Genomic DNA, 25,875 nt, shown 5'->3' with positions numbered 1-25,875 from the left:
GTATTACTGGGGTGAGTGTGTGTGTGTGTGTGTATGACGGGAGTGTGTGTGTGTGTGTGTGTGTGGTGTGTGTGTGTGTGTGTGTGTGACTGGAGTAGGTGTGTGTGTGTGTGTGTGTGACTGGAGTAGGTGTGTGTGTGTGTGTGACTGGAGTGTGTGTGTGTGTGTGTGTATGACTGGTGTGTGTGTGGGATGTGGGTGTGTGTGTGTGTGTAACTGGTGTATATGACTGGTGTGTGTGACTGGAGTGTGTGTGAATGACTGGTATGGGTGTGTGTGTGTGTGTGTGTGTTTATGAATGGAGTGTGTGTGTGTGTGCTTCTGAGTGTGTTTATGAATAGAGTGTGTGTGTGTGTGATTGGAGTGTGCGTGTGTGTGTGTGTATGACTGGAGTGTGTGTGTGACTCGAGTGTGTATGTGTGACTGGAGTGTGTTTGTTGGGTGTGTGACATATGTGTGTGTGTGTGTGTTTGTGTGTGACTGGAGTGTGTGTGTGTATGACTGGAGTGTGTGTGTATGTGTTGTGGCAAAGAAGGGGGTCGAGTGATAAATGGCAGATATGTGAGGGCAGAACTAATAAACGGGCTCTGCCCGATCCCTAAAATGGCCACCCCGATCAGAACTACAGGTCACAAAATGGCCGACTGCCAAAACTACAATTCCCAGAAGCAAGGGGAACCCTCAGAAGGTGGAGCCGACCCACAGATAAAAGGTCAAGAAAAACCAGGAAGAGAGAGAGAGAGAGGGCGGGAAGGATCTATGTACCATAGAGAAAGAGACAATCTACATTGGCTGGATTTACCGTGTACGAGCTGGATTGTTTTGGATTTACCTGTTGGCGTTTAGACCTGGACCTACCGAGAACCAGATTTGTGTACCGAACCCTGCTATCCTTGACCTTACCTGCGGCCTGGGTGGACCAGGACAGCGAAACAAACACACAGGTACTGTCATGTTCGAAAGAACTTTCATTCTGGGCTGACTTTGGTGACAGTTTCCCACTTAATTTGTGACAAACGCTCCTAACTTTGAAGAGGTTTGCCACAGTGTGTATGACTGGAGTGTGTGTGTGTGTGTGTGTGTGTGTGTGTGTGTGTATTACTTTGTGTATGACTGGTGTGTATATGACTAGTGTTTGTGTATGACTGGAGTGTGTGTGTGTGTGTGTGTGTGTGACTGGAGTGTGTGTGACTGGAGTGTGTGTGTGTGTATGACTGGTGTGTGTATGACTGGTGTGTGTATGACTGGTGTGTGTATGACTGGTGTGTGTTTATAGCTGGTGTGTGTTTATAGCTGGTGTATGTGTATGGCTAGTGTATGTGTGTTACCTGATTGTGTGTGCACATGACTGGGAGAAAATAGGCAGAAGTGAACAAAGACAGTTTGACGTTAGTGTGAACCCACTCAGTAGAAGCCAGTATCTGTGGGCGAGATATGAAACGAGATAGAGGCTGAATGAGACGGTTACATTCATAATTGGATTCCATCTAAAACAGATTCCGAAGTTGCTAATGAATACGACCACATTCTCTTCGCAAGCCTGTGTGCATCAAGTGTGTTTGTGTGCTCGGCTATGAAAAGCCAACTGACATTTACTCCTGAGGTACTGACTTGTTGCACCCTCTTTAACCTCTGTGATTATTATTTGACCCTGTTCATCTATGAACGTTTGAACATCTTGAAGAACGATCTGACCTTAATGGCCATGTACTCTTTTAATCTCCGCCTGGCACAGCCAGAAGAGGACTGGCTCCCCTCAGAGCCTGGTTCCTCTCTAGGTTTCTTCCTAGGTTCCCTCTTTCTAGGGAGTTTTTCCTAGCCACCGTACTTCAAGATCTGCATTGCTTGCTTTCTGGGGTTTTAGTCTGGGTTTCTGTATAAGCAATTTGTGACAACTGCTGATGTAAAAAGGGCTTTATAATAACATTTGATAGATTTTTTTTTTTGTGTGTGTGTGTTCTCTGCCTGCTTCAGAGTCACTTTATTTGCCAAGTACATTTACACATTCCCGGAAAATGAGACTTTAGTGAATAGGGGCTGCCAGCAATAGACAATGTACAAAGAAATATGATTATAATAATTAATGGAAGCTCTGAAATTATATTTTAGATGCTCATAAAAGAGGCATTAATAATTTAGGCCAGTTGTTTGTTCCAAGTATTTTTATTGTATGACTTCTCATTGTCTCTGTCTGTCTCTCTGTCTCTCTTATTTCTCTTGTCCAACAGGTGGAGAGGAAAAGACACATTGGGAATGACATTGTTACCATAGTGTTCCAGTTCCAGGAGGGGGAGGACACATCTCCGTCATTTAAACCCTCCATGATCAGATCACATTTCACACGTATCTTTTTTTTAATGGCGAAACAAACACAGGCGGGAGATATCTCTGACATTGTACACATTTCTTCAAGCGACCTTCAGCAGTCAGAATCGAGACCCTGTCCAGAAACATTGCCTAGCCTGTACTCTCTGGGCAATTTAATGTAAATCTGAAAGAATTGAATAGGTATAAGCAATATGGTAGTAGCACCATAGGCAGCTAGGTTGGCATTTTCATCATATTGCTTATTGTGTACCTAAGTATCTAACATTGCATATCTTCTCAAGTGCCTATGTGGTAGGGGATAGGGTAAGTGTCTAGGGGGTAGGGGGCTGTTTTTGGACGAAGCCATACACATCACTGCTAGCTTGATAGATTGTATGTGTTAAGGCTATTTCCTTATTTTTCTCTGCAAGATATCTTTGCATTAGTTAGATACAACAGTCAAAACGACAGTTACAGGTATGTGGAGGTGCTTTTTCATTAGTATTTTTCAGGTACGTGGCACGTCGTTGGTGTGTGTATGTGTGTTTGTGCATGTGTGTGTGTGCATACTTACATGCATACAGATGTAGGATCTTAATTTGATGACTCTTTTGTTTATGAGAATGCAAACTTAATGTATTCAAGGTTTAAAAATGCTTAAAGTTTGTTATTTCCACTTTAAAATGTGAGACATGATTTGCCCTAACGTAAAATATATCAACCCCTACAATTTTTTTTGATGAATTATAATCCACATAATAATTCACATTTCCTGTTGCTGCAGGATTATTTTCCGGCTGTAGCACACTGCCTCAAATTAAGATCCTGTGTGTGTGTGTTAAATATAACAGTGCTTTGTGTGTTCCAGATTGAAGCTTTTCTCTGAGGAGAGTGTGCCACTGTTCGGACCACCCCTTCCCTCACCACCAGTGTTTACAGACCACCAAGAATTCAGGGACTTTTTGTTAGTCAAGCGTAAGATCAGTGATTTACTCTCACACACTGTTAAGTTTACAGACTTTTACAGCTGTACTGTGTGCAATGAGCTAATGCACTGCAGTGACTAATCGGTCACGTTCATGAGCAAATGTCACATTTAACCTGTTAGGGCTAGGGGGCAGTATTGACACGGCTGGATAAAAAACATACCCGATTTAATCTGGTTACCACTCCTACCCAGTAACTAGAATATGCATATACTTATTACATATGGATAGAAAACACCCTACATTTTCTAAAACTGTTTGAATGGTGTCTGTGAGTATAACAGAACTCAAATGGCAGGTCAAAACCTGAGAGATTCCTTTACAGGAAGTGGCCTGTCTGACCATTTCTTGAACTTCTTTTCCATCTCTATCATTTACTAAGGATCTCTGCTCTAACGTGACACTTCCCACGTCGTCCATAGGCGCTCAGAGCCCGGGAAAAAACAGAATGTCGTCATTCCAGCCCCAGGCTGAAACACATTATCGCCTTTCTCAAGTGGCCGATCAAGGGACACTGGGCTTATGCGCGTGACCCGACTGCCCCCGCCTTTGGGATTTTTTCCTCTGTTTGCCGAAAAGGAGATTCCCTGTCGGAATATTATCGCTTTTCTACGAGAAAAATTTCGTAAAAATTGATTTTAAACAGCGGTTGACATGCTTCGAAGTACGGTAATGGAATATTTAGAATTTTATTGTCACGAATTGCGCCATGCGCGCGACACTTCTTTACTATTTCGGATAGTGTCTGGAACGCACGAACAAAACGGCGCTATTCGGATATAACGATGGATTATTTTGGACCAAACCAACATTTGTTATTGAAGTAGCAGTCCTGGGTGTGCATTCTGACGAAGACAACAAAAGGTAATCAAACTTTTATAATAGTAAATATGTTTATGGTGAGTGCTAAACTTGCCGGGTGTCTAAATAGCGAGCCCGTGATGCCTGGGCTATGTACTTAGAATATTGCAAAATGTGCTTTCACCAAAAAGCTATTTTAAAATCGGACATATCGAGTGCATAGAGGAGGTCTGTATCTATAATTCTTAAAATAATTGTTATGCTTTTTGTGAACGTTTATCGTGAGTAATTTAGTAAAATGTTAGCGAATTCCCCGGAAGTTTGCGGGGGGTATGCTAGTTCTGAACGTCACATGCTAATGTAAAAAGCTGGTTTTTGATATAAATATGAACTTGATTGAACAAAACATGCATGTATTGTATAACATAATGTCCTAGGGTTGTCATCTGATGAAGATCATCAAAGGTGAGTGCTGCATTTAGCTGTCTTCTGGGTTTTGGTGACATTATATGCTAGCTTGAAAAATGGGTGTCTGATTATTTCTGGCTTGGTACTCTGCTGACATAATCTAATGTTTTGCTTTCGTTGTTTTCTATCCAAATCTACTAATAATATGCAAATATGAACCCCTCTCTTTGTCCTGCAGTAATCAATGGAGAAAAGGCCACCCTGGAGACGCCCACGTTTGCCCAGAAGCGCCAGCGGACTCTGGACATGCTGATCCGTTCCCTCTACCAGGACCTCATCCCTGACCTCCACAAGGTACAGCTCTGCTACACACTAACTAACCCAGCCTGGTCTAGTCCTGTTGAGCCGCCTTCCCTACCCTTTTCACACTACCAAACCGAGCTGAGCTAAACTGAGTTGTCCTCCACTGGCTTGGTTATGCATCCAGCCACTATAGTTAATTTACATCTAGGCATTCCGCTAGCGGAACCCCTAGCCCCTAGCCAACAGCCAATGGGATCGCATGGTGCGAAATACAAAAACCTAAAATCCAATAATTTCAATTTTTCAAACATACGACTATTTTACACCATTTGAAAGAGATTTCCTGAATCCAAATATGTTGTCCGATTTCAAAAAGGCTTTACAGCGAAAGCAAAACATTAGATTATGTTAGGAGAGTACATAGACCAAAATAACCACACAGCCATTTTCCAAGCAAGCATATATGTCAATAAAACCCAAAACACAGCTAAATGACTCCTAGGACATTATGTTATACAATACATGTATGTTTTGTTCAATCAAGTTCATATTTATATCCAAAAACAACTTTTTACATTGGCGCGTGATGTTCAGAAAATGTATTCCCACCAAAAACTTCCGGTGAATTTACAAAAATACTCATCATAAACGTTGACAAAAAACATAACAATTATTTTAAGAATTATAGACAGACTACTCCTTTATGCAAATGCTGTGTCAGATTTTAAAATAGCTTTATGGAGAAAGCACATTTTTCAATATTCTGAGTACATAGCTCGCCATCACGGCGAGCTATTCAGACACCCACCAAGTTTAGGGCAACCTAAACTCAGAATTAGTATTAGAAATATTGTATTACCTTTGCTGATCTTCGTCAGAATGCACTCCCAGGACTGCTACTTCGACAAGAAACCGGACAATAGTGTATTCATTCAAGGAGGAAAAGGAAAAAACAGCGTGCTCGCTGGAACGCGCATATCCAATCTCTTTGTCCTCAGGCAGACCACTCAGTAACTGAGCTCCTATACTCTGCCCAGAGACAGGAGAAGGCTCAATCCACTTTCTGAAGGCTTTAGACAGCCAATGGAATCCTTAGAAAGTGCAACGTAACAGCACAGATACTGTAGTTTCGAAAGGGACTAGAAAGAACTACATTTCTCAGATCCTACACTCCCTGGTTGACTTTTTCTCAGGTTTTTACCTGCCATATGAGTTCTGTTATACTCACAGACACCATTCAAACAGTTTTAGAAACTTCAGAGTGTTTTCTATCCAAATCTACTAATAATATGCATATTTTCGTTTCTGGGCAAGAGTAGTAACCAGTTTAAATTGGGTATGTTTTTTCATCCGGCCGTGAAAATACTGCCCCCTATCCATATCAGGTTAAAGGAACTGTGGTGACAGTGAGTAAAAATAAAATATCTGTGCCAGCGTGGTTCAGGTTGACACGATGGTGTGAAAAGGGTATGGGGCTCTCCTTTCCTCTGGTTCTGCTCCTGCTTCTAAAAACAAGGTATTTTTATATAGTCCTCCAACTTCCATAGTCCACGAGTTTGCTCCTTAATTCATGCATCTTGATTGGAATATGAGGTAGTGACAGTACTCTATACATTTCCCTTTGCACCAGCTTCTAACCTCTGATCTAGGCTCTCTGGTCACAGTTTGTACCACAGCCAATTGAGCTACCTACTGTTCTGAACCACTGCAGCCCTGTCTGTCTCTCTCGGCTCTAACCACTGCAGACTGCGTAACACTGGGACTACTGGATACATCTACAATGCTCACATTCTGTGGGTGGACTCTCCTCCCTCTCTCTGTACCCCATCCCACTTTCTTTGTTTTTCTCTGTTTCTCTCTCTCTGACACACATACACTCTCTCGCTCGCTCACTCTCTCTTTCTGTCCTTTACTTTCTCCCCCTCTTTTTCCCCCTTCCCTCACTCATCGTCCCACTCCTGTCTATTGTTTCTCATAAGACTCAGTTCTATGCTATGCTGCTGTATTTCCCACTATCTCTGAAGCCCGCTTCTCTATCTCTCTTTCTCTGTGTGTGTGTGCGTGCATGCATGTGCCCGTATATGTGTGTGTGTGTGTGTGTGTGTGTGTGTGTGTGTGCACATGCGTCCCATGTGCAGGTTCCCTTCTCTCCCCAGAACATGCTCAACAGACGCTCATTCAGTGACGTGCTTCCAGAGTCGCCCAAGTCCGCCCGCAAGAAGGAGGAGGCACGACAGGCCGAGTTCGTCAGGATAGGACAGGTGACACACACAGGGACAGACAACATAAAGAGTAGCACAGTCACACTCTGTATCTCAGGCACACACTTTCACGCTCTCTCTCTGTTGTCCAGGCACTAAAGCTGAAGACCATCGTCAGAGGAGATGCCCCCACCAGTCTGGTCACTACGGGCCTGTGTAGAAAAGAGGTGAGAAGACCAACACACAGACACACACACATACACACACTCAGCCCCATGCACTAGAGGTTGACACGGGAGTGAAAATTCATTCCTTTCCAGTCCTGATCCCGCAACAGTTCTATAACCCTGGAACTTTCCCGTCCCTTCCTGATAAAAAGTACTCCTGTCCAGTGCTCATTTTTATGTGCAGAAATATGTAGGCAATTGTGTTAGTTCGGTAATGCAATTTGCGACTGTGAAATGTGATTGTCTTACCTATTTTAGTTAAATGCACTGACTGTAGGCCTATTCTAAATGACCTAAATGTAGATAGATTAAGCTGGAGGATGAGGACAGAGACCCCAGCAGGATGGTCAGCTCAGCACCAGCATAATTCTGTAGCTTAGAGCTGAGCACTGCCACATTTTAACATTTACAACACATTAACATTTGTATTTGTATTTATTATGGATCCCCTTTAGCTTCTTGGGGTCCAGCAAAATTAAGGCAGTTTATACAATTTTAAAACGGTACAATACATTCACAGATTTCACAACACACTGTGTGCCCTCAGGCCCCTACTCCACCACCACCACATATCTACAGTACTAAATCCATGTTTATAGAGTTCCATGTAGTCATGGCTCGATGTAGTACTGCGTGCCTCCCATAGTCTGTTCTGGACTTTGGGACTGTGAAGAGACCTCTTGTGGCATGACTTGTGGGGAATGCATGGGTGTCCGAGCTGTGTGCCAGTAGTTTAGACAGACAGCTCAGTGCCTGTAGGACATGCATGGTTGATAATGTTAACTTCTGGCACAGCCAGTGAAATATCAGGGCGGAAAATTCAAAAACAACAAAATGTCATAATTCAACTTTCTCAAACATACACCATTTTAAAGATAAACTTCTCGTTAATCTAACCACATTGTCCGATTTCAAAAAGGCTTTACAGCGAAAGCAAAACGTTAGATTATGTTAGGAGAGTACATAGACAAAAATAATCACACAGCCATTTTCCAAGCAAGGACATGTGTCAATAAAACCTAAAACACAGCTAAATGAAGCACTAACCTTTGACGATCTTCATCAGATGACACTCCTAGGACATTATGTTACACAATACATGTATGTTTTGTTTGATAAAGTTCATATTTATATCCAAAAACAGCTTTTTACATTGGCGCGTGATGTTCAGAAAATGTATTCCCACCAAAACGTCCGGTGATGTGCACATCAATTTACAAAAATACTCATCATAAACGTTGACAAAATATAAAACAATTATTTTAAGAATTATAGATAGACTACCCCTGGATGCAACCGCTGTGTCAGATTTTAAAATAGCTTTACGGAGAAAGCACATTTTTCAATATTCTGAGTACATAGCTCAGCCATCACGGTGAGCTATTCAGACACCCACCAAGTTCGGGACAACCTAAACTCAGAATTAGTGTTAGAAATATGCTCTTACCTTTCCTGATCTTCGTCAGAATGCACTCCCAGGACTGCTACTTCGACAAGAAATGTTGTTTTTGTTCGAAATAATCCATATTTATGTCCAAATACCTCCGTTTTGTTCATGAGTACAGATCACTTATCCAAAGGCATATCGCGCGAGCGTGGAACGAGAGACGAAAAGTCAAAATGTTCCATTACCGTACATAGAAGCATGTCAAACGCTGTTTAAAATCAATCTTTATGGTATTTTTTTACGTGAAATTGCGATAATATTCCAACCGGACAATAGCATATTCATTCAAGAAGAAAAAGAAGGAAGGGCGCGCTCGCGGGACCGAGCATATCCAATCCCTTTGTTGCCAGGCAGTCCACTCAGAAACTGAGCTCCTATTATCTGCCCAGTGACAGGAAAATGCTCAAACCACTTTCTGAAGGCTTTAGACAGCCAATGGAAGCCTTAGGAAGTGCAACGTCCCCCACAGACACTGTAGTTTCGATAGAGAATCAAAAGAAGAACTACAATTCTCAGACTTTCCACTTCCTGCTTGGAATTTTCTCAGGTTTTTGCCTGCCATATCAGTTCTGTTATACTCACAGACAGCATTCAAACAGTTTTAGAAACTTCAGAGTGTTTTCTATCCAAATCTACTAATAATATGCAAATATTAGGCAGTTTACTCTGGGCACGCTTTTCATCCGAAATCGAACACAAGTTAACCTCTCTAGGGTAGGTGGCACCAAATCGTCCCACCTACGTAACAGCCAATGTAATCCCGTGGCGCGTTATTCAAAAACCTCAAAAATGCAAAAACTTCAATTTTTCAAACATATGACTATTTTACACCATTTTAAAGACAAGACTCTCGTTAATCTAACCACACTGTCCGATTTCAAAAAGGCTTTACAACGAAAGCAAAACATTAGATTATGTCAGCAGAGTACCCAGCCAGGAATAATCAGACACCCATTTTTCAAGCTAGCATATAATGTCACATAAACCCAAACCACACCTAAATGCAGCACTAACCTTTGATCTTCATCAGATGACAACCCTAGGACATTGTTATACAATACATGCATGTTTTGTTCAATCAAGTTCATATTTATGTCAAAAAACAGCTTTTTACATTAGCATGTGACTAGCATGTGACTAGCATTCCCACCAAACACTGCCGGTGAATTTACTAAATTACTCACGATAAACGTTCACAAAAAGCATAACAATTATTTTAAGAATTATAGATACAGAACTCCTCTATGCACTCGATATGTCCGATTTTAACCTGTTAGGGCTAGGGAGCAGTATTGACACGGCTGGATAAAAAACATACCCGATTTAATCTGGTTACCACTCCTACCCAGTAACTAGAATATGCATATACTTATTACATATGGATAGAAAACACCCTACATTTTCTAAAACTGTTTGAATGGTGTCTGTGAGTATAACAGAACTCAAATGGCAGGTCAAAACCTGAGAGATTCCTTTACAGGAAGTGGCCTGTCTGACCATTTCTTGAACTTCTTTTCCATCTCTATCTTTTACTAAGGATCTCTGCTCTAACGTGACACTTCGACGTCGTCCATAGGCGCTCAGAGCCCGGGAAAAAACAGAATGTCGTCATTCCAGCCCCAGGCTGAAACACATTATCGCCTTTCTCAAGTGGCCGATCAAGGGACTCTGGGCTTATGCGCGTGACCCGACCGCCCCCGCCTTTGTGATTTTTTTTTTTCCTCTGTTTGCCGAAAAGGAGATTCCCTGTCGGAATATTATCGCTTTTCTACGAGAAAAATGGCGTAAAAATTGATTTTAAACAGCGGTTGACATACTTCGAAGTACGGTAATGGAATATTTAGAATTTTATTGTCACGAATTGCGCCATGCGCGCGACACTTCTTTACTATTTCGGATAGTGTCTGGAACGCACGAACAAAACGCCGCTATTCGGATATAACCATGGATTATTTTGGACCAAACCAACATTTGTTATTGAAGTAGCAGTCCTGGGTGTGCATTCTGACGAAGACAACAAAAGGTAATCAAACTTTTATAATAGTAAATATGATTATGGTGAGTGCTAAACTTGCCGGGTGTCTAAATAGCGAGCCCGTGATGCCTGGGCTATGTACTTAGAATATTGCAAAATGTGCTTTCACCAAAAAGCTATTTTAAAATCGGACATATCGAGTGCATAGAGGAGGTCTGTATCTATAATTCTTAAAATAATTGTTATGCTTTTTGTGAACGTTTATCGTGAGTAATTTAGTAAAATGTTAGCGAATTCCCCGGAAGTTTGCGGGGGGTATGCTAGTTCTGAACGTCACATGCTAATGTAAAAAGCTGGTTTTTGATATAAATATGAACTTGATTGAACAAAACATGCATGTATTGTATAACAATGTCCTAGGGTTGTCATCTGATGAAGATCAAAGGTTAGTGCTGCATTTAGGTGTGGTTTGGGTTTATGTGACATTATATGCTAGCTTGAAAAATGGGTGTCTGATTATTCCTGGCTGGGTACTCTGCTGACATAGTCTAATGTTTTGCTTTCGTTGTAAAGCCTTTTTGAAATCGGACAGTGTGGTTAGATTAACGAGAGTCTTGTCTTTAAATAGCTGTAAAATAGTCATATGTTTGAGAAATTGAAGTAATAGGATTTTTAAGATTTTGAAAATCGCGCCACAGGCTGCAAGTGGCTGTTACGTAGGTGGGACGAATTCGTCCCGCCTAGCCCAGAGAGGTTAAAATAGCTTTTCGGTGAAAGCACATTTTGCAATATTCTCAGTAGATAGCCCGGCATCACAGGGCTAGCTATTTAGACACCCAGCAAGTTTAGCACTCATCAAAGTCAGATTTACTATAAGAAAAATGTTATTACCTTTGCTGTCTTCGTCAGAATGCACTCCCAGGACTTCTACTTCAATAACAAATGTTGGTTTGGTTCAAAATAATCCATAGTTATATCCAAACAGCGGCGTTTTCTTTGTGCGTTCAAGACACTATCCGAAAGGGTAAATAAGGGTGACGAGCAAAAAATGTCTAAATATTCCATTACCGTACTTCGAAGCATGTCAACCGCTGTTTAAAATCAATTTTTATGCCATTTTTCTCATAAAAAAGCGATAATATTCCGACCGGGAATCTGCGTTTAGGTAAACAGACGAAAGAAAATAAAGCATTCGGTCGACTCGGGCACGCGCCTAAGCCCATAGTACTCTGATCGGCCACTTGCCAAAAGTGATAATGTGTTTCAGCCAGAGGCTGCCTCGATATCGTTCAGCTTTTTCCCAGGCTCTGAGAGCCTATGGGAGCCGTAGGAAGTGTCACGTTAGAGCAAAGATCCTCAGTCTTCAATAAAAAGAGCCAAGATGAAACACAACTTGTCAGACAGGCCACTTCCTGCATGGAATCTTCTCAGGTTTTGGCCTAAAGAATGAGTTCTGTTATACTCACAGACACCATTCAAACAGTTTTAGAAACTTTAGGGTGTTTTCTATCCAAAGCCAATAATTATATGCATATTCTCGTTACTGGGCAGGAGTAGTAACCAGATTAAATTGGGTACATTTTTTTATCCGGCCGTGTCAATACTGCCCCCTAGCCCTAACAGGTTAAGGTCAAAAATGAAAATGGAGCTCTAATTTGACCACTTCACGTCAAAGTACATGAGCCTATGGTGTCAGGAAAAAAAGAACCAGACATTTATATATCTTCATATAAGAGAAATCGTTGAATGTACAATTGGTGATGTTCAAAAAAAATTGTTTATTTTTCAAAAAAGTTACAGATCCAGTTGCAGCGTGTTCAGATGTATCTGTTATGGCGGGTTTCGGAGCACTGCGAGATTTCTGTGATTTTCTGAAATAACGCAAATCATTCAGCCCTCTGTAAATAAGGCAGTTCTTAACCTCTATGGGCGAGGCGGGACGAATTCGTCCCACCTACGTAACAGCCACTTGAAGCCTGTGGCGCGATTTTCAAAACCTTAAAAATCCTATTACTTCAATTTCTCAAACATATGACTATTTTACAGCTATTTAAAGACAAGACTCTCGTTAACGTAAAGACTTAAAACGCAATATTCTATAAGAGCCTAGCCCAAGGAGGATATGTGTTCACTTTAAGCTTCCTGTGTCAACCAGAAGTGCCTTAAAATGGTGTCATAGGGGCTGTTTGGAAGGGTTAAAAAGGTCAGTGCTTTCCACAACTTCATATGTGTGATTAGGCAACCCTCATGAACTGTAAATCAGTCGTTTCTCCCAACAGATGTCAAAGAAAATCTCTCAAACACAAACACACACACACACATACACACATACACACACACACATACACACACAGCAAGGATGGAGTGACACAGTGCTGGGCTTAAAGACACACAGAGCCTGTAATGGCATTACCATAATCTCTAGGCTGTGCCGAGTTCAACGAGATGCCCCGCTTGACCGTAGCTCGCTCAGTCTGAGCGCAGCGACCATGAAAAAAAGTAGGCCAAATGAAGCCTGGATCTAAATTTCAAGTGCTTTTGGGTGACGGTGAGAGAACCGTTAGGGTTAGAAGCACAATTCGACCTCAGGAACGTTCCCGAGGTCCTCCCGATCTGTGCAAGCCTAACATTGACCATGTGGCATTAACCCTTAACTTCTTGGGGCTATGTGGGACGCTAGCGTGCCACCCGTGGTGCACCCTATCAACAGCAGGTGCATTTCAAGAGCGGCAAATTTGAAACCAAATAAATGTCAAAATTCAAATTTTTCAAACATACAACTATCTTACACCCTTTGAAAGATAAACATCTCCTTAATCTAACCACGTTGTCCGATTTCAAAAAGGTTTTACGACGAAAGCATAAAGTTAGATTATGTTAGGAGAGTACATTGACAATAGCTGTGTGTAATGTTTTGTCAATTCAAAGACAGGCGTCACCAAAACCATAAAACCAGCTAAAATGATGCACTAACCTTTTACAATCTCCATCAGATGACACTCCTAGGACATTATGTTAGACAATAAATGCATTTTTAGTTCTATCAAGTTCATATTTATATCCAAAAACAGCAGTTTACTATGGCGTTGATGTTCAGGAAATCGTTTCCCTCCAATAACCGGCAGTCAAGTCAGCACCACAAATTAAATAATTAAGATTAGAAAACATTGGTAAAATATTATATTGTCATTTAAAGAATTATAGATTTACATCTCTTGAACGCAATCAACTTGCCAGATTTAAAAATAACCTTACTGGGAAATCACACTTTGCAATAATCTGAGCACTGCGCCCAGAAAAATACGCTTTGCTATACAGACAAACGGCCATGTTGGAGAGATCTAAAATCGAAAATACTATGTAAATAATCCATTACCTTTGATTCTCTTCATCAGATGTCACTTCCAGGAATCCCAGGTCCATAACGAATGTAGTTTTGTTCAAAAAAGCTCATCATTTATGTCCAAAAAGCTCCGTGTTGTTAGCGCGTCCTGTAGGGTACTCAAAAACATGAACGTCGCCCGCAGGACTTGTCTTCACCAAAGAGGGGAAAAAAAATATTTACGTTCGTTCAAACATGTCAAACGTTGTATAGCATAAATCATTAGGGCCTTTTTCAATCAGAACTTCAATAATATTCAAGGCGGACAATTGCATTCTCTTTTAAAACGTATTGGAACGAGAGTACCCAAACATGCACTCGCGCGCCAGAGTCGTATAGGCCATCCGCTTATGACCAACTTTCCAAGTCTCTTGTTCGGTCAGTTTTCACAGTAGAAGACTCAAACCACTTTGTAAAGACTGGTGACATCTAGTGGATGGCGCAGGAAGTGCTCAATGATTAACCTGTTGGGGCTAGGGGGCAGTATTGACACGGCCGGATAAAAAACGTACCCGATTTAATCTGGTTACTACTCCTGCCCAGTAACTAGAATATGCATATAATTATTGGCTTTGGATAGAAAACATTCTAAAGTTTCTAAAACTGTTTGAATGGTGTCTGTGAGTATAACAGAACTCATTTGTCAGGCCAAAACCTGAGAAGATTCCTTACAGGAAGTGGCCTGTCTGACCATTTCTTGCCCTCCTTGATCATCTCTAACAAATACAGGGGATCTCTGGCATGACGTGACACTTCCTACGGCTCCCATGGGCTCTCAGAAGGCGGGAAAAAGCTGAACGATGTAATTCCATCCCCAGGCTGAAACACATTAGCGCGTTTGGCAAGTGCTCTATCAGAGGGCCATTAAACTGAGGCTCGTGCATGAGGGGATAGCATGCTTTTACTTTCACTCTCTTTGTAATAAAAAACGATTTCCCGGTCGGAATATTATCGCTTTTTTACGAGAAAAATGGCATAAAAATTGATTTTAACCTCTTACATCTAGACGTTCCGCTAGCGGAACACCTGCTCCAATATCCAATGATGGGCGTGGCGCGAATTACAAATTCCTCTAAAATCTGAAAACTTCAATTTTTCAAACATGTGACTATTTTACAGCTATTTAAAGACAAGACTCTCGTTAATCTAACCACACTGTCCGATTTCAAAAAGGCTTTACAACGAAAGCAAAACATTAGATTATGTCAGCAGAGTACCCAGCCAGAAATAATCAGACACCCATTTTTCAAGCTAGCATATAATGTCACAAAAAACAAAACCACAGCTAAATGCAGCACTAACCTTTGATGATCTTCATCAGATGACAACCCTAGGACATTATGTTATACAATGCATGCATATTTTGTTCAATCAAGTTCATATTTATATCAAAAACCAGTTTTTTTTTACATTAGCATGTGACGTTCAGAACTATCATACCCCCCGCAAACATCCGGTGAATTTACTAAATTACTCACGATAAACGTTCACAAAAAGCATGACAATTATTTTAAGAATTATAGATACAGAACTCCTCTATGCACTCGATATGTCCGATTTTAAAATAGCTTTATGGTGAAAGCACATTTTGCAATATTCTCAGTAGATAGCCCGGCATCACAGGGCTAGCTATTTAGACACCCAGCAAGTTTAGCACTCATCAAACTCCGATTTACTATAAGAAAAATGTTATTACCTTTGCTGTCTTCGTCAGAATGCACTCCCAGGACTTCTACTTCAATAACAAATGTTGGTTTGGTCCAAAATAATCCATCGTTATATCCAAACAGCGGCGTTTTGTTCGTGCGTTCAAGACACTATCTGAAAGGGTAAATAAGGGTTACGAGCATGGTGCAATTCGTGACAAAAAAAATCTAAATATCCCATTACAGTACTTCGAAGCATGTCAACCGCTGTTTAAAATCCATTTTTATGCCATTTTTCTCGCAAAAAAGCGATAATATTCCGACCGGGAATCTGCATTTAGGTAAACAGACGGAAAAAAATAAAGCATTCGGTCGACTCGGGCACGCGCCTAAGCCCACAGTACTCTGAGCGGCCACTTGCCAAATGCGATAAAGTGTTTCAGCCAGAGCCTGCCTCGATATCGTTCAGCTTTTTCCCGGGCTCTGAGAGCCTATGGGAGCCGTAGGAAGTGTCACGTTAGAGCAAAGATCCAAAATCTTCAATAAAAACAGCCTAGATGAAACACATCTTGTCAGACATGCCACTTCCTGCATGGAATCTTCTCAGGTTTTGGCCTGCCATATGAGTTCTGTTATACTCACAGACACCATTCAAACAGTTTTAGAAACTTTAGGGTGTTTTCTATCCAAAGCCAATGATTATATGCATATTCTAGTTACTGGGCAGGAGTAGTAACCAGATTAAATCGGGTACGTTTTTTATCCGGACTGTGTAAATACTGCCCCCTAGCCCTAACAGGTTAACTCCCATTCCTACCATAGTCCTGTTTCCTTGTCAAACTTTATCAGGCACTAATTTTTTCTCACTGAGGCCTAGTGGATCACCATGCCATAATAACATATTTACTAACTGTGATATATTCTGTTGTAGCGTGCATTGTAACATAATGTAGACGCCAGTTGATATGCTGGTAACTACGTGTTTATGGTTATCCTGTGATGTCATTTTTGTGTGTGTGTGTGTGTGTGTGCTGCAGCCTTGGGAGTCCCAGTCGTTCTGCAGTACGTTTTCCTATGAGACCGTGTGTGCTGACTCCTGGGGTCAGTCTCTGTTGGTCGCCACGGAAGCAGCAGGGGTCATGATGATAGATGGTGAGGTCGTCACACACATATACACACACACTTTGAGCTTATAGAATGAAATGTGCTTTATAATTAGTGGACTATTTTACTATAACTGTCATATGCATTCTTCAATTATCACTTGAATATTAATGATTCAATCAGCATTGATGTAATCATAAAATTCAACTCTTAACATTATACTTTCCCTATATTTCAGCTGTTGATCCACTTCTTTCAAACCCAGGTGAGTGTAACATGGTCAATTCTCCTCATTCAGTGCTACAACTTCTTAGTGTTCAATAGACCTAAATCATTTAATACAGCCTACTATTTCAGGCAATGTTTTTATTATTGCAGCAACGACATCAGTCAGTGTTTTCATCAATAGTTAGTAAGATCCTGAGCGCTACATAGGGAATGACCAATAGACCAATACATTGTGTTGTGTTGGTAGACGCCCAGGTCCTGCCCCCAGTGCAGGTGTTTGATAAGACCATGGTGGTGAAGCAGATGCATGTTCTAGAGCCTCAGGATCTCCTCATCACCAGGACTGACAAAGGTGGGTGATAGTCTCTTTCTCTCCATCTCTGACTCTCTTTCAGTCTCTTATTCTCTCTCTCCCCCTCCCTCATTCCCTCACTTATTTTCTATTTCTAATGTTTTGCTTTCTCTCTCTCTCTCTCTCCTTTCATTCCTCTTTCTCTGAGTATTTTAGGCTCTTTACTTCTCTCCCTGTCTCTCTGTCACTCCAGCAAACACATTGATCTTCCTCTCTGGGCTGAGGAGGCTGACCTATACACATCCACTCTCTTTAGACTGCTGTTTGTGTGTTTCCTGCAGGAACAGGTTCTGGGTTGACCTACTGAGATACACTTACACTTCCCGCTGTTACACCTACTGAGATACACTTCCCACCTACACTTCCCGCTGTTACCACTCTTCAGATAAGGAGAGAGAAAGAAACAGAGAATGAACAAGGGGGGGGCAAACTTTTATTTTTGATTTATTTTGTCTTTGTTTAACTTGGCAAGTCGGTTAAGAACAAATTCTTATTTACAATGACGTCCTACACCGGCCAAACACGGACAACGCTGAGCCAATTGTGCACCGCCCTATGGGACTCCCAATTACAGACAGTTGTGATACAGCCTGTATTCGAACCAGGGTGTCTGTAGTGACGCCTCTAGCACTGAGATGCAGTGCCTTAGACAACTGTGCCACTCAGGAGGAAGGGAGTGAGGGAGAGACACAGTCAGACAGAAAGAAGAAATGCTCATCCCAACAATGCTTGTTTTCATTTCAATATAATGTAAAGAGAACATTATATCATCATCATATAGTTGTTTTAGCACCAATCGCAAAATCCAGTCTTGTATTTCCATACACTGTAATGTATTCACCATAACATTGACAGACCTCACTAAATTGTGACATACAGTGGGGCAAAAAAGTATTTAGTCGGCCACCAATTGTGCAAGTTCTCCCACTTAAAAAGATGAGGCCTGTAATTTTCATCACTATGACAGACAAAAGGAGATTTTTTTTCCATAAAATCACATTGTAGGATTTTTATGAATTTATTTGCAAATTATGTTGGCAAATAAGTATTTGGTCAATAACAAAAGTTTATCTCATTACTTTGTTAACCTGTTTAGGATAGGGGGCAGTATTGACACGGCTGGATAAAAAACGTACCCGATTTAATGTGGTTACCACTCCTACCCAGTAACTAGAATATGCATATACTTATTACACATGGATAGAAAACACCCTAAAGTGTTTTGGGTTTTCTGTTTTCTAGGTGGGTTGTCTAGCGTTTCATTCTATGTTGTCGTTTTCTATGTTGTGGCCAGGTATGGTTTCCAATCGGAGGCAGCTGTCATTCATTGTCTCTGATTGGAAGCCATACTTAGGCAGCCTGTTTTTCATGGGGTTTTGTGGGTGGCTGTTTTCTGTTTAGTGTATTCACCTGACGGAACTGTTGTCGGTCGTATTCTTATTAACCTGTTAGGGCTAGGGGGCAGTATTTGCACGGCTGGATAAAAAAATGTACCCGATTTAATCTGGTTACTAATCCTACCCAGTAACTAGAATATGCATATACTTATTATATATGGATAGAAAACACCCTAAAGTTTCTAAAACTGTTTGAATGGTGTCTGTGAGTATAACAGAACTCATTTGGCAGTCAAAAACCTGACAAGGTTTCAGGCAGGAAGTGGCCTGTCTGACAAGGTGTCGTTCTTCTTGTCTCTGTTTATTGAGGAGTGAGGATCTTAGCTGTCCCGTGACACTTCCTACGGCTGCCATAGGGTCTCAGAAGGCGGCAAAAAGCTGAATCGTGGCTTTGCAGGCTCTGGCTGAAAAAAAGTAGCGCGTTTGGGTAGTGGCTGGTTACAGTACTGTGAGACTCAGGCTCGTGCCCGCGTCGACCGAAAGCGTTGTTTACTTTCCTCTGTTTAGCTAAAAGGAGATTCCCGGTCGGAATATTATCGCTTTTTTACGAGAAAAATGGCATAAAAATTGATTTTAAACAGCGGTTGACATGCTTCGAAGTACGGTAATGGAATATTTAGATTTTTTTTGTCACGAATTGCGCCATGCGCGCGACCCTGATTTACCATTTCAGATAGTGTCTGGGACGCACGAACAAAACGCCGCTATTCGGATATAACGATGGATTATTTTGGACCAAACCAACATTTGTTATTGAAGTAGCAGTCCTGGGAGTGCATTCTGACGAAGACAACAAAAGGTAATGAAACTTTTATATTGATATTGGTGAGTGCTAAACTTGCCGGGTGTCTAAATAGCTAGCCCGTGATGCCTGGGCTATGTACTTAGAATATTGCAAAATGTGCTTTCACCAAAAAGCTATTTTAAAATCGGACATATCGAGTGCATAGAGGAGTTCTGTATCTATAATTCTTAAAGTAATTGTTATGGTTTTTGTGAACGTTTATCGTGAGTAATTTAGTAAATTGTTAGTGAATTCGCCGGAAGTTTGCGGGGGGGTATGCTAGTTCTGAACGTCACATGCTAATGTAAAAAGCTGGTTTTTGATATAAATATGAACTTGATTGAACAAAACATGCATGTATTGTATAACATAATGTCCTAGGGTTGTCATCTGATGAAGATCATCAAAGGTGAGTGCTGCATTTAGCTGTCTTCTGGGTTTTGGTGACATTATATGCTAGCTTGAAAAATGGGTGTCTGATTATTTCTGGCTTGGTACTCTGCTGACATAATCTAATGTTTTGCTTTCGTTGTAAAGCCTTTTTGAAATCGGACAGTGTGGTTAGATTAACGAGAGTCTTGTCTTTAAATAGCTGTAAAATAGTCATATGTTTGAGAAATTGAAGTAATAGGATTTTTAAGGTTTTGAAAATCGCGCCACAGGCTTCAAGTGGCTGTTACGTAGGTGGGACGAATTCGTCCCGCCTAGCCCATAGAGGTTAAATACCCTTTGTTGGCAATGACACAGGTCAAACGTTTTCTGTATGTCTTCACAAGGTTTTCACACACTGTTGCTGGTAGTTTGGCCCATTCCACCATGCAGATCTCCTCTAGAGCAATGATGTTTTGGGGCTGTCGCTGGGCAACACGGACTTTCAACTCCCTCCAAAGATTTTCTATGGGGTTGAGATCTGGAGACTGGCTAGGCCACTCCAGGACCTTGAAATGCTTCTTACGAAGCCACTCCTTCGTTGCCCGGGCGGTGTGTTTGGGATCATTGTCATGCTGAAAGACCCAGCCACGTTTCATCTTCAATGCCCTTGCTGATGGAAGGACGTTTTCACTCAATCTCACGATACATGGCCCCATTCATTCTTTCCTTTACATGGATCAGTCGTCCTGGTCCCTTTGCAGAAAAACAGCCCCAAAGCATGATGTTTCCACCCCCATGCTTCACAGTAGGTATGGTGATATTTGGATGCAACTCAGCATTCTTTGTCCTCCAAACACGACGAGTTGAGTTTTTACCAAAAAGTTATATTTTGGTTTCATCTGACCATATGACATTCTCCCAATCCTCTTCTGGATCATCCAAATGCTCTCTAGCAAACTTCAGATGAGCCTGGACATGTACTGGCTTAAGCAGGGGGACACGTCTGGCACTGCAGGATTTGAGTCCCTGGCGGCGTAGTGTGTTACTGATGGTAGGCTTTGTTACTTTGGTCCCAGCTCTCTGCAGGTCATTCACTAGGTCCCCCCGTGTGCTTCTGGGATTTTTGCTCACCGTTCTTGTGATCATTTTGACCCCACGGGGTGAGATCTTGCGTGGAGCCCCAGATCGAGGGAGATTATCAGTGGTCTTGTATGTCTTCCATTTGCTAATAATTGCTCCCACAGTTGATTTCTTCAAACCAAGCTGTTTACCTATTGCAGATTCAGTCTTCCCAGCCTGGTGCAGGTCTACAATTTTGTTTCTGGTGTCCTTTGACAGCTCTCTGGTCTTGGCCATAGTGGAGTTTGGAGTGTGACCGTTTGAAGTTGTGGACAGGTGTCTTTTATACTGATAACAAGTTCAAACAGGTGCCATTAATACAGATAACGAGTGGAGGACAGAGGAGCCTCTTAAAGAAGAAGTTACAGGTCTGTGAGAGCCAGAAATCTTGCTTGTTTGTAGGTGACCAAATACTTATTTTCCACCATGATTTGCAAATAAATTCATTAAAAATCCTACAATGGGATTTTCTGGATTGTTTTTTCTCATTTTGTTTGTCACAGTTGACGTGTACCTATGATGAAAATTACAGGCCTCTCTCATCTTTTTAAGTGGGAGAACTTGCACAATTGGTGGCTGACTAAATACTTTTTTGCCCCACTGTATGTCAGAGCATCCCCTAGATTAGCTTCTACCAGTGATAGGATTCCATAGTGATTTAATTAAGCCTATTTTAACATCAAATCAAGTGTTATTTGTCACATGCTTCATAAACAGGTGCATGTATACTAACAGTGAAATACTTACGGGCCCTTCCCAACAATGCAGAGAGGAAAAAAGAGAAATAGTAATTAAATACACAATGAGTAATGAAAACTTGGCTATTGCAATGGAGACGCAGGGAGTCAGGAAGCAGCTGCAGTCGGGTGAGTTTAATAGAAACGAACAGAGTGAACACAAAACCAGGAATAGCGTCTAAAGATGAAAAATACTACCTAATGGGTGATACAACTGAGCGCTAGATAAAGGGGAAGTAATCAGGGTGTGATGAAGTCCAGGTGTGTCATGATGGGTTACCAGGACCGGTGGTTAGTATACCGGCGACGTCTACTAGACAGGGATACAAGGTAATTGAGGTAGATATCTACATATAGGTAGGGATAAAGTGACTAGGCAACAGGATAGATAATAAACAGTAACAGCAGCATATGTGATGAGTCAAAATAGTTTGTTCAAAAATGTCAATGCAGATAGTCTGGGTAGCTATTGGTTAACTATTTAACTAAGTATTTAGCAGTCTTATTGCTTGGGGGTAGAAGCTGTTTAGGGTCCTGTTGGTTCCAGACTTAGTGCATCAGTATCGCTTGCTGTTCGGTAGTAGAGAGAACAGTCTATGACTTGGGTGGCTGGAGTCTTTAACAATTTTTAGGGACTTCCTCTGACCCCGCTTGATATAGAGGTCCTGGATGGCAGGGAGATTGGCCCCAGTGATGTACTGGGTTGTACACACTACCTCTTGTAGCGCCTTGCGATCGGATGCCAAGCAGTTGCCATACAAAGCGGTGTTGCAGCAAGTCAAGATGCTCTCAATGGTGCAGCTGTATAACTTTTTGAGGATCTTAAGGGCCACGCCCAATCTTTTCAGCCTCATGAGGAGGAAAACATGTTGTCGTGCCATCTTCATGACTGTTCATGACTGTGTGTGTGAACTAGAGGTTGACCGATTAATCGGCATGGCCGATTTAATTAGGGCCAATTTCAAGTTTTCATAACAATTGGTAATCTGCATTTTTGGATGCCGATTATGGCCGGTTACATTGCACTCCATGAGGAGACTGCGTGGCAGGCTGACCACCTGTTACGCGAGTGCAGCAAGAAGCCAAGGTAAGTTGCTAGCTAGCATTAAACTTATCTTATAAAAAACAATCAATCTTAACATAATCACTAGTTATCATCAAAGATGTGTAGTTATTACTAGCTTGTCCTGCCTTGCTTATAATCAATGCAGTGCCTGTTAATTTATCATCGAATCACGGCCTACTTCGCAAAACGGGTGATGATCTAACATGCGCATTCGCAAAAAAAGCACTGTCGTTGCATGCCAATGTGTACCTAACCATAAACATCAATGCCTTTCTTAAAATCAATAAACAAGTATATATTTTTAGACCTGCATATTTTAGTTAATATTGTCTGCTAACATGAATTTCTATTAACTAGGGAAATTGTGTCACTTCTCTTGTGTTCTGTGCAAGCAGAGTCAGGGTATATGCAGAAGTTCGGGCCGCCTGGCTCGTTGCGAACTGTGAAGACCATTTCCTCCTAACAAAGACTGTAATTCATTTGCCAGAATGTTAAATAATTATGACATAATTTTGGGCAATGTAACAGCAATATTTAGACTTAGGGATGCCACCCGTTAGATAACATACGGAACGGTTCCGTATTTCACTGAAAGAATAAATGTTTTGTTTTCGAAATTATTGTTTCCGGATTTGACCATTTTAATGACCTAAGGCTCGTATTTCTGTGTGTTTATTATATTATAATTAAGTCTATGATTTGATAGAGCAGTCTAACTGAGCGGTGTTAGGCAGCAACTGGCTCGTAAGCATTCATTCAAACAGCACATTCCTGCATTTGCCAGCAGCTCTTAGCTGTGCTTCAAGCATTGCGCTGTTTATGACTTCAAGCCTATCAACTCCCGAGATTAGGCTGGCAATACTACAGTGCCTTGCGAAAGTATTCGGCCCCCTTGAACTTTTCGACCTTTTGCAACATTTCAGGCTTCAAACATAAAGATATAAAACTGTAATTTTTTGTGAAGAATCAACAACAAGTGGGACACAATCATGAAGTGGAACGAAATTGATTGGATATTTCAAACTTTTTTAACAAATAAAAAACTGAAAAATTGGGCGTGCAAAATTATTCAGCCCCTTTACTTTCAGTGCAGCAAACTCTCTCCAGAAGTTCAGTGAGGATCTCTGAATGATCCAATGTTGACCTAAATGACTAATGATGACAAATAGAATCCACCTGTGTGTAATCAAGTCTCCGTATAAATGCACCTGCTCTGTGATAGTCTCAGAGGTCCGTTTAAAGCGCAGAGAGCATCATGAAGAACAAGGAACACACCAGGCAGGTCCGAGATACTGTTGTGGAGAAGTTTAAAGCTGGATTTGGATACAAAAAGATTTCCCAAGCTTTAAACATCCCAAGGAGCACTGTGCAAGCGATAATATTGAAATGGAAGGAGTATCAGACTACAGCAAATCTACGAAGACCCGGCCGTCCCTCTAAACTTTCAGCTCATACAAGGAGAAGACTGATCAGAGATGCAGCCAAGAGGCCCATGATCACTCTGGATGAACTGCAGAGATCTACAGCTGAGGTGGGAGACTCTGTCCATAGGACAACAATAAGTCGTATACTGCACAAATCTGGCCTTTATGGAAGAGTGGCAAGAAGAAAGCCATTTCTTAAAGATATCCATAAAAAGTGTCATTTAAAGTTTGCCACTAGCCACCTGGGAGACACACCAAACATGTGGAAGAAGGTGCTCTGGTCAGATGAAACCAAAATCGAACTTTTTGGCAACAATGCAAAACGTTATGTTTGGCGTAAATGCAACACAGCTCATCACCCTGAACACACCATCCCCACTGTCAAACATGGTGGTGGCAGCATCATGGTTTGGGCCTGCTTTTCTTCAGCAGGGGCAGGGAAGATGGTTAAAATTGATGGGAAGATGGATGGAGCCAAATACAGGACCATTCTGGAAGAAAACCTGATGGAGTCTGCAAAAGACCTGAGACTGGGACGGAGATTTGTCTTCCAACAAGACAATGATCCAAAACATAAAGCAAAATCTACAATGGAATGGTTCACAAATAAACATATCCAGGTGTTAGAATGGCCAAGTCAAAGTCCAGACCTGAATCCAATCGAGAATCTGTGGAAAGAACTGAAAACTGCTGTTCACAAATGCTCTCCATCCAACCTCACTGAGCTCGAGCTGTTTTGCAAGGAGGAATGGGCAAAAATGTCAGTCTCTCGATGTGCAAAACTGATAGAGACATACCCCAAGCGACTTACAGCTGTAATCGCAGCAAAAGGTGGCGCTACAATGTATAAACTTAAGGGGGCTGAATAATTTTGCACGGCCAATTTTTCAGTTTTTTATTTGTTAAAAAAGTTTGAAATATCCAATAAATTTCGTTCCACTTCATAATTGTGTCCCACTTGTTGTTGATTCTTCACAAAAAAATACAGTTTTATATCTTTATGTTTGAAGCCTGAAATGTGGTCAAAGTTCAAAGTTCAAGGGGGGCGAATACTTTCGCAAGGCACTGTATAGTGCCTATAAGAACAACCAATAGTCAAAGGTATATGAAATACAAATGGTATAGAGAGAAATTGTCCTATAATTCCTATAATAACTACAACCTAAAACTTCTTAACTGGGAATATTGAAGACTTATGTTAAAAGGAACCACCAGCTTTCATATCTCATGTTCTGAGCAAGGAACTTAAACGTTTGCTTTTTTACATGGCACATATTGCACTTTTACTTTCTTATCCAACACTGTATTTTTGCATTATTTAAACCAAATTGAACATGTTTAATTATTTATGAGACTAAATTGATTTTATTTATGTATTACATTAAGTTAAAATAAAAGCGTTCATTCAGTATTGTTGTAATTGGCATTCTACAATCTAAGCCAGATACCCTCAATCTCACAAAAATGATCAATGAACCTACCAGGTACAACCCCAAATCTGTAAACATGGGCACCCTCATAGATATCATCCTGACCAACCTGCCCTCTAAATACACCTCTGCTGTCTTCAACCAAGATCTCAGCTATCACTGTCTCATTGTTTGCGTCC

The 25,875-nt window shown here is 41.2% G+C and overlaps 1 protein-coding gene across 8 annotated transcripts in view; it reads left to right on the top strand.

Annotated features, from left to right (window-relative positions):
* LOC106562867 (GTPase-activating Rap/Ran-GAP domain-like protein 3) overlaps nt 1–25,875 on the top strand; it is a 228,126-nt gene that overhangs the window by 168,075 nt on the left and 34,176 nt on the right. For 6 of the 8 annotated variants that reach the window (XM_045689796.1, XM_045689792.1, XM_045689795.1 and 3 more), the window contains 9 exons: nt 2,229–2,343; nt 2,739–2,784; nt 3,176–3,282; nt 4,741–4,856; nt 6,944–7,066; nt 7,159–7,233; nt 16,721–16,835; nt 17,026–17,052; nt 17,263–17,367. In XM_045689796.1, the coding sequence (XP_045545752.1) occupies nt 2,229–2,343; nt 2,739–2,784; nt 3,176–3,282; nt 4,741–4,856; nt 6,944–7,066; nt 7,159–7,233; nt 16,721–16,835; nt 17,026–17,052; nt 17,263–17,367 (829 nt within the window). The remainder of the gene's footprint in view (nt 1–2,228; nt 2,344–2,738; nt 2,785–3,175; nt 3,283–4,740; nt 4,857–6,943; nt 7,067–7,158; nt 7,234–16,720; nt 16,836–17,025; nt 17,053–17,262; nt 17,368–25,875) is intronic. The other 2 variants (XM_045689799.1, XM_045689794.1) reach the window with 1 other exon arrangement.

Source organism: Salmo salar, chromosome ssa11 (assembly GCF_905237065.1).
Source record: "Salmo salar chromosome ssa11, Ssal_v3.1, whole genome shotgun sequence".
In the NCBI taxonomy this organism is placed as follows: domain Eukaryota; kingdom Metazoa; phylum Chordata; class Actinopteri; order Salmoniformes; family Salmonidae; genus Salmo; species Salmo salar.
Note: the sequence above shows the minus strand (reverse complement) of the source record. Positions and strands in the feature narration are given on the sequence as shown.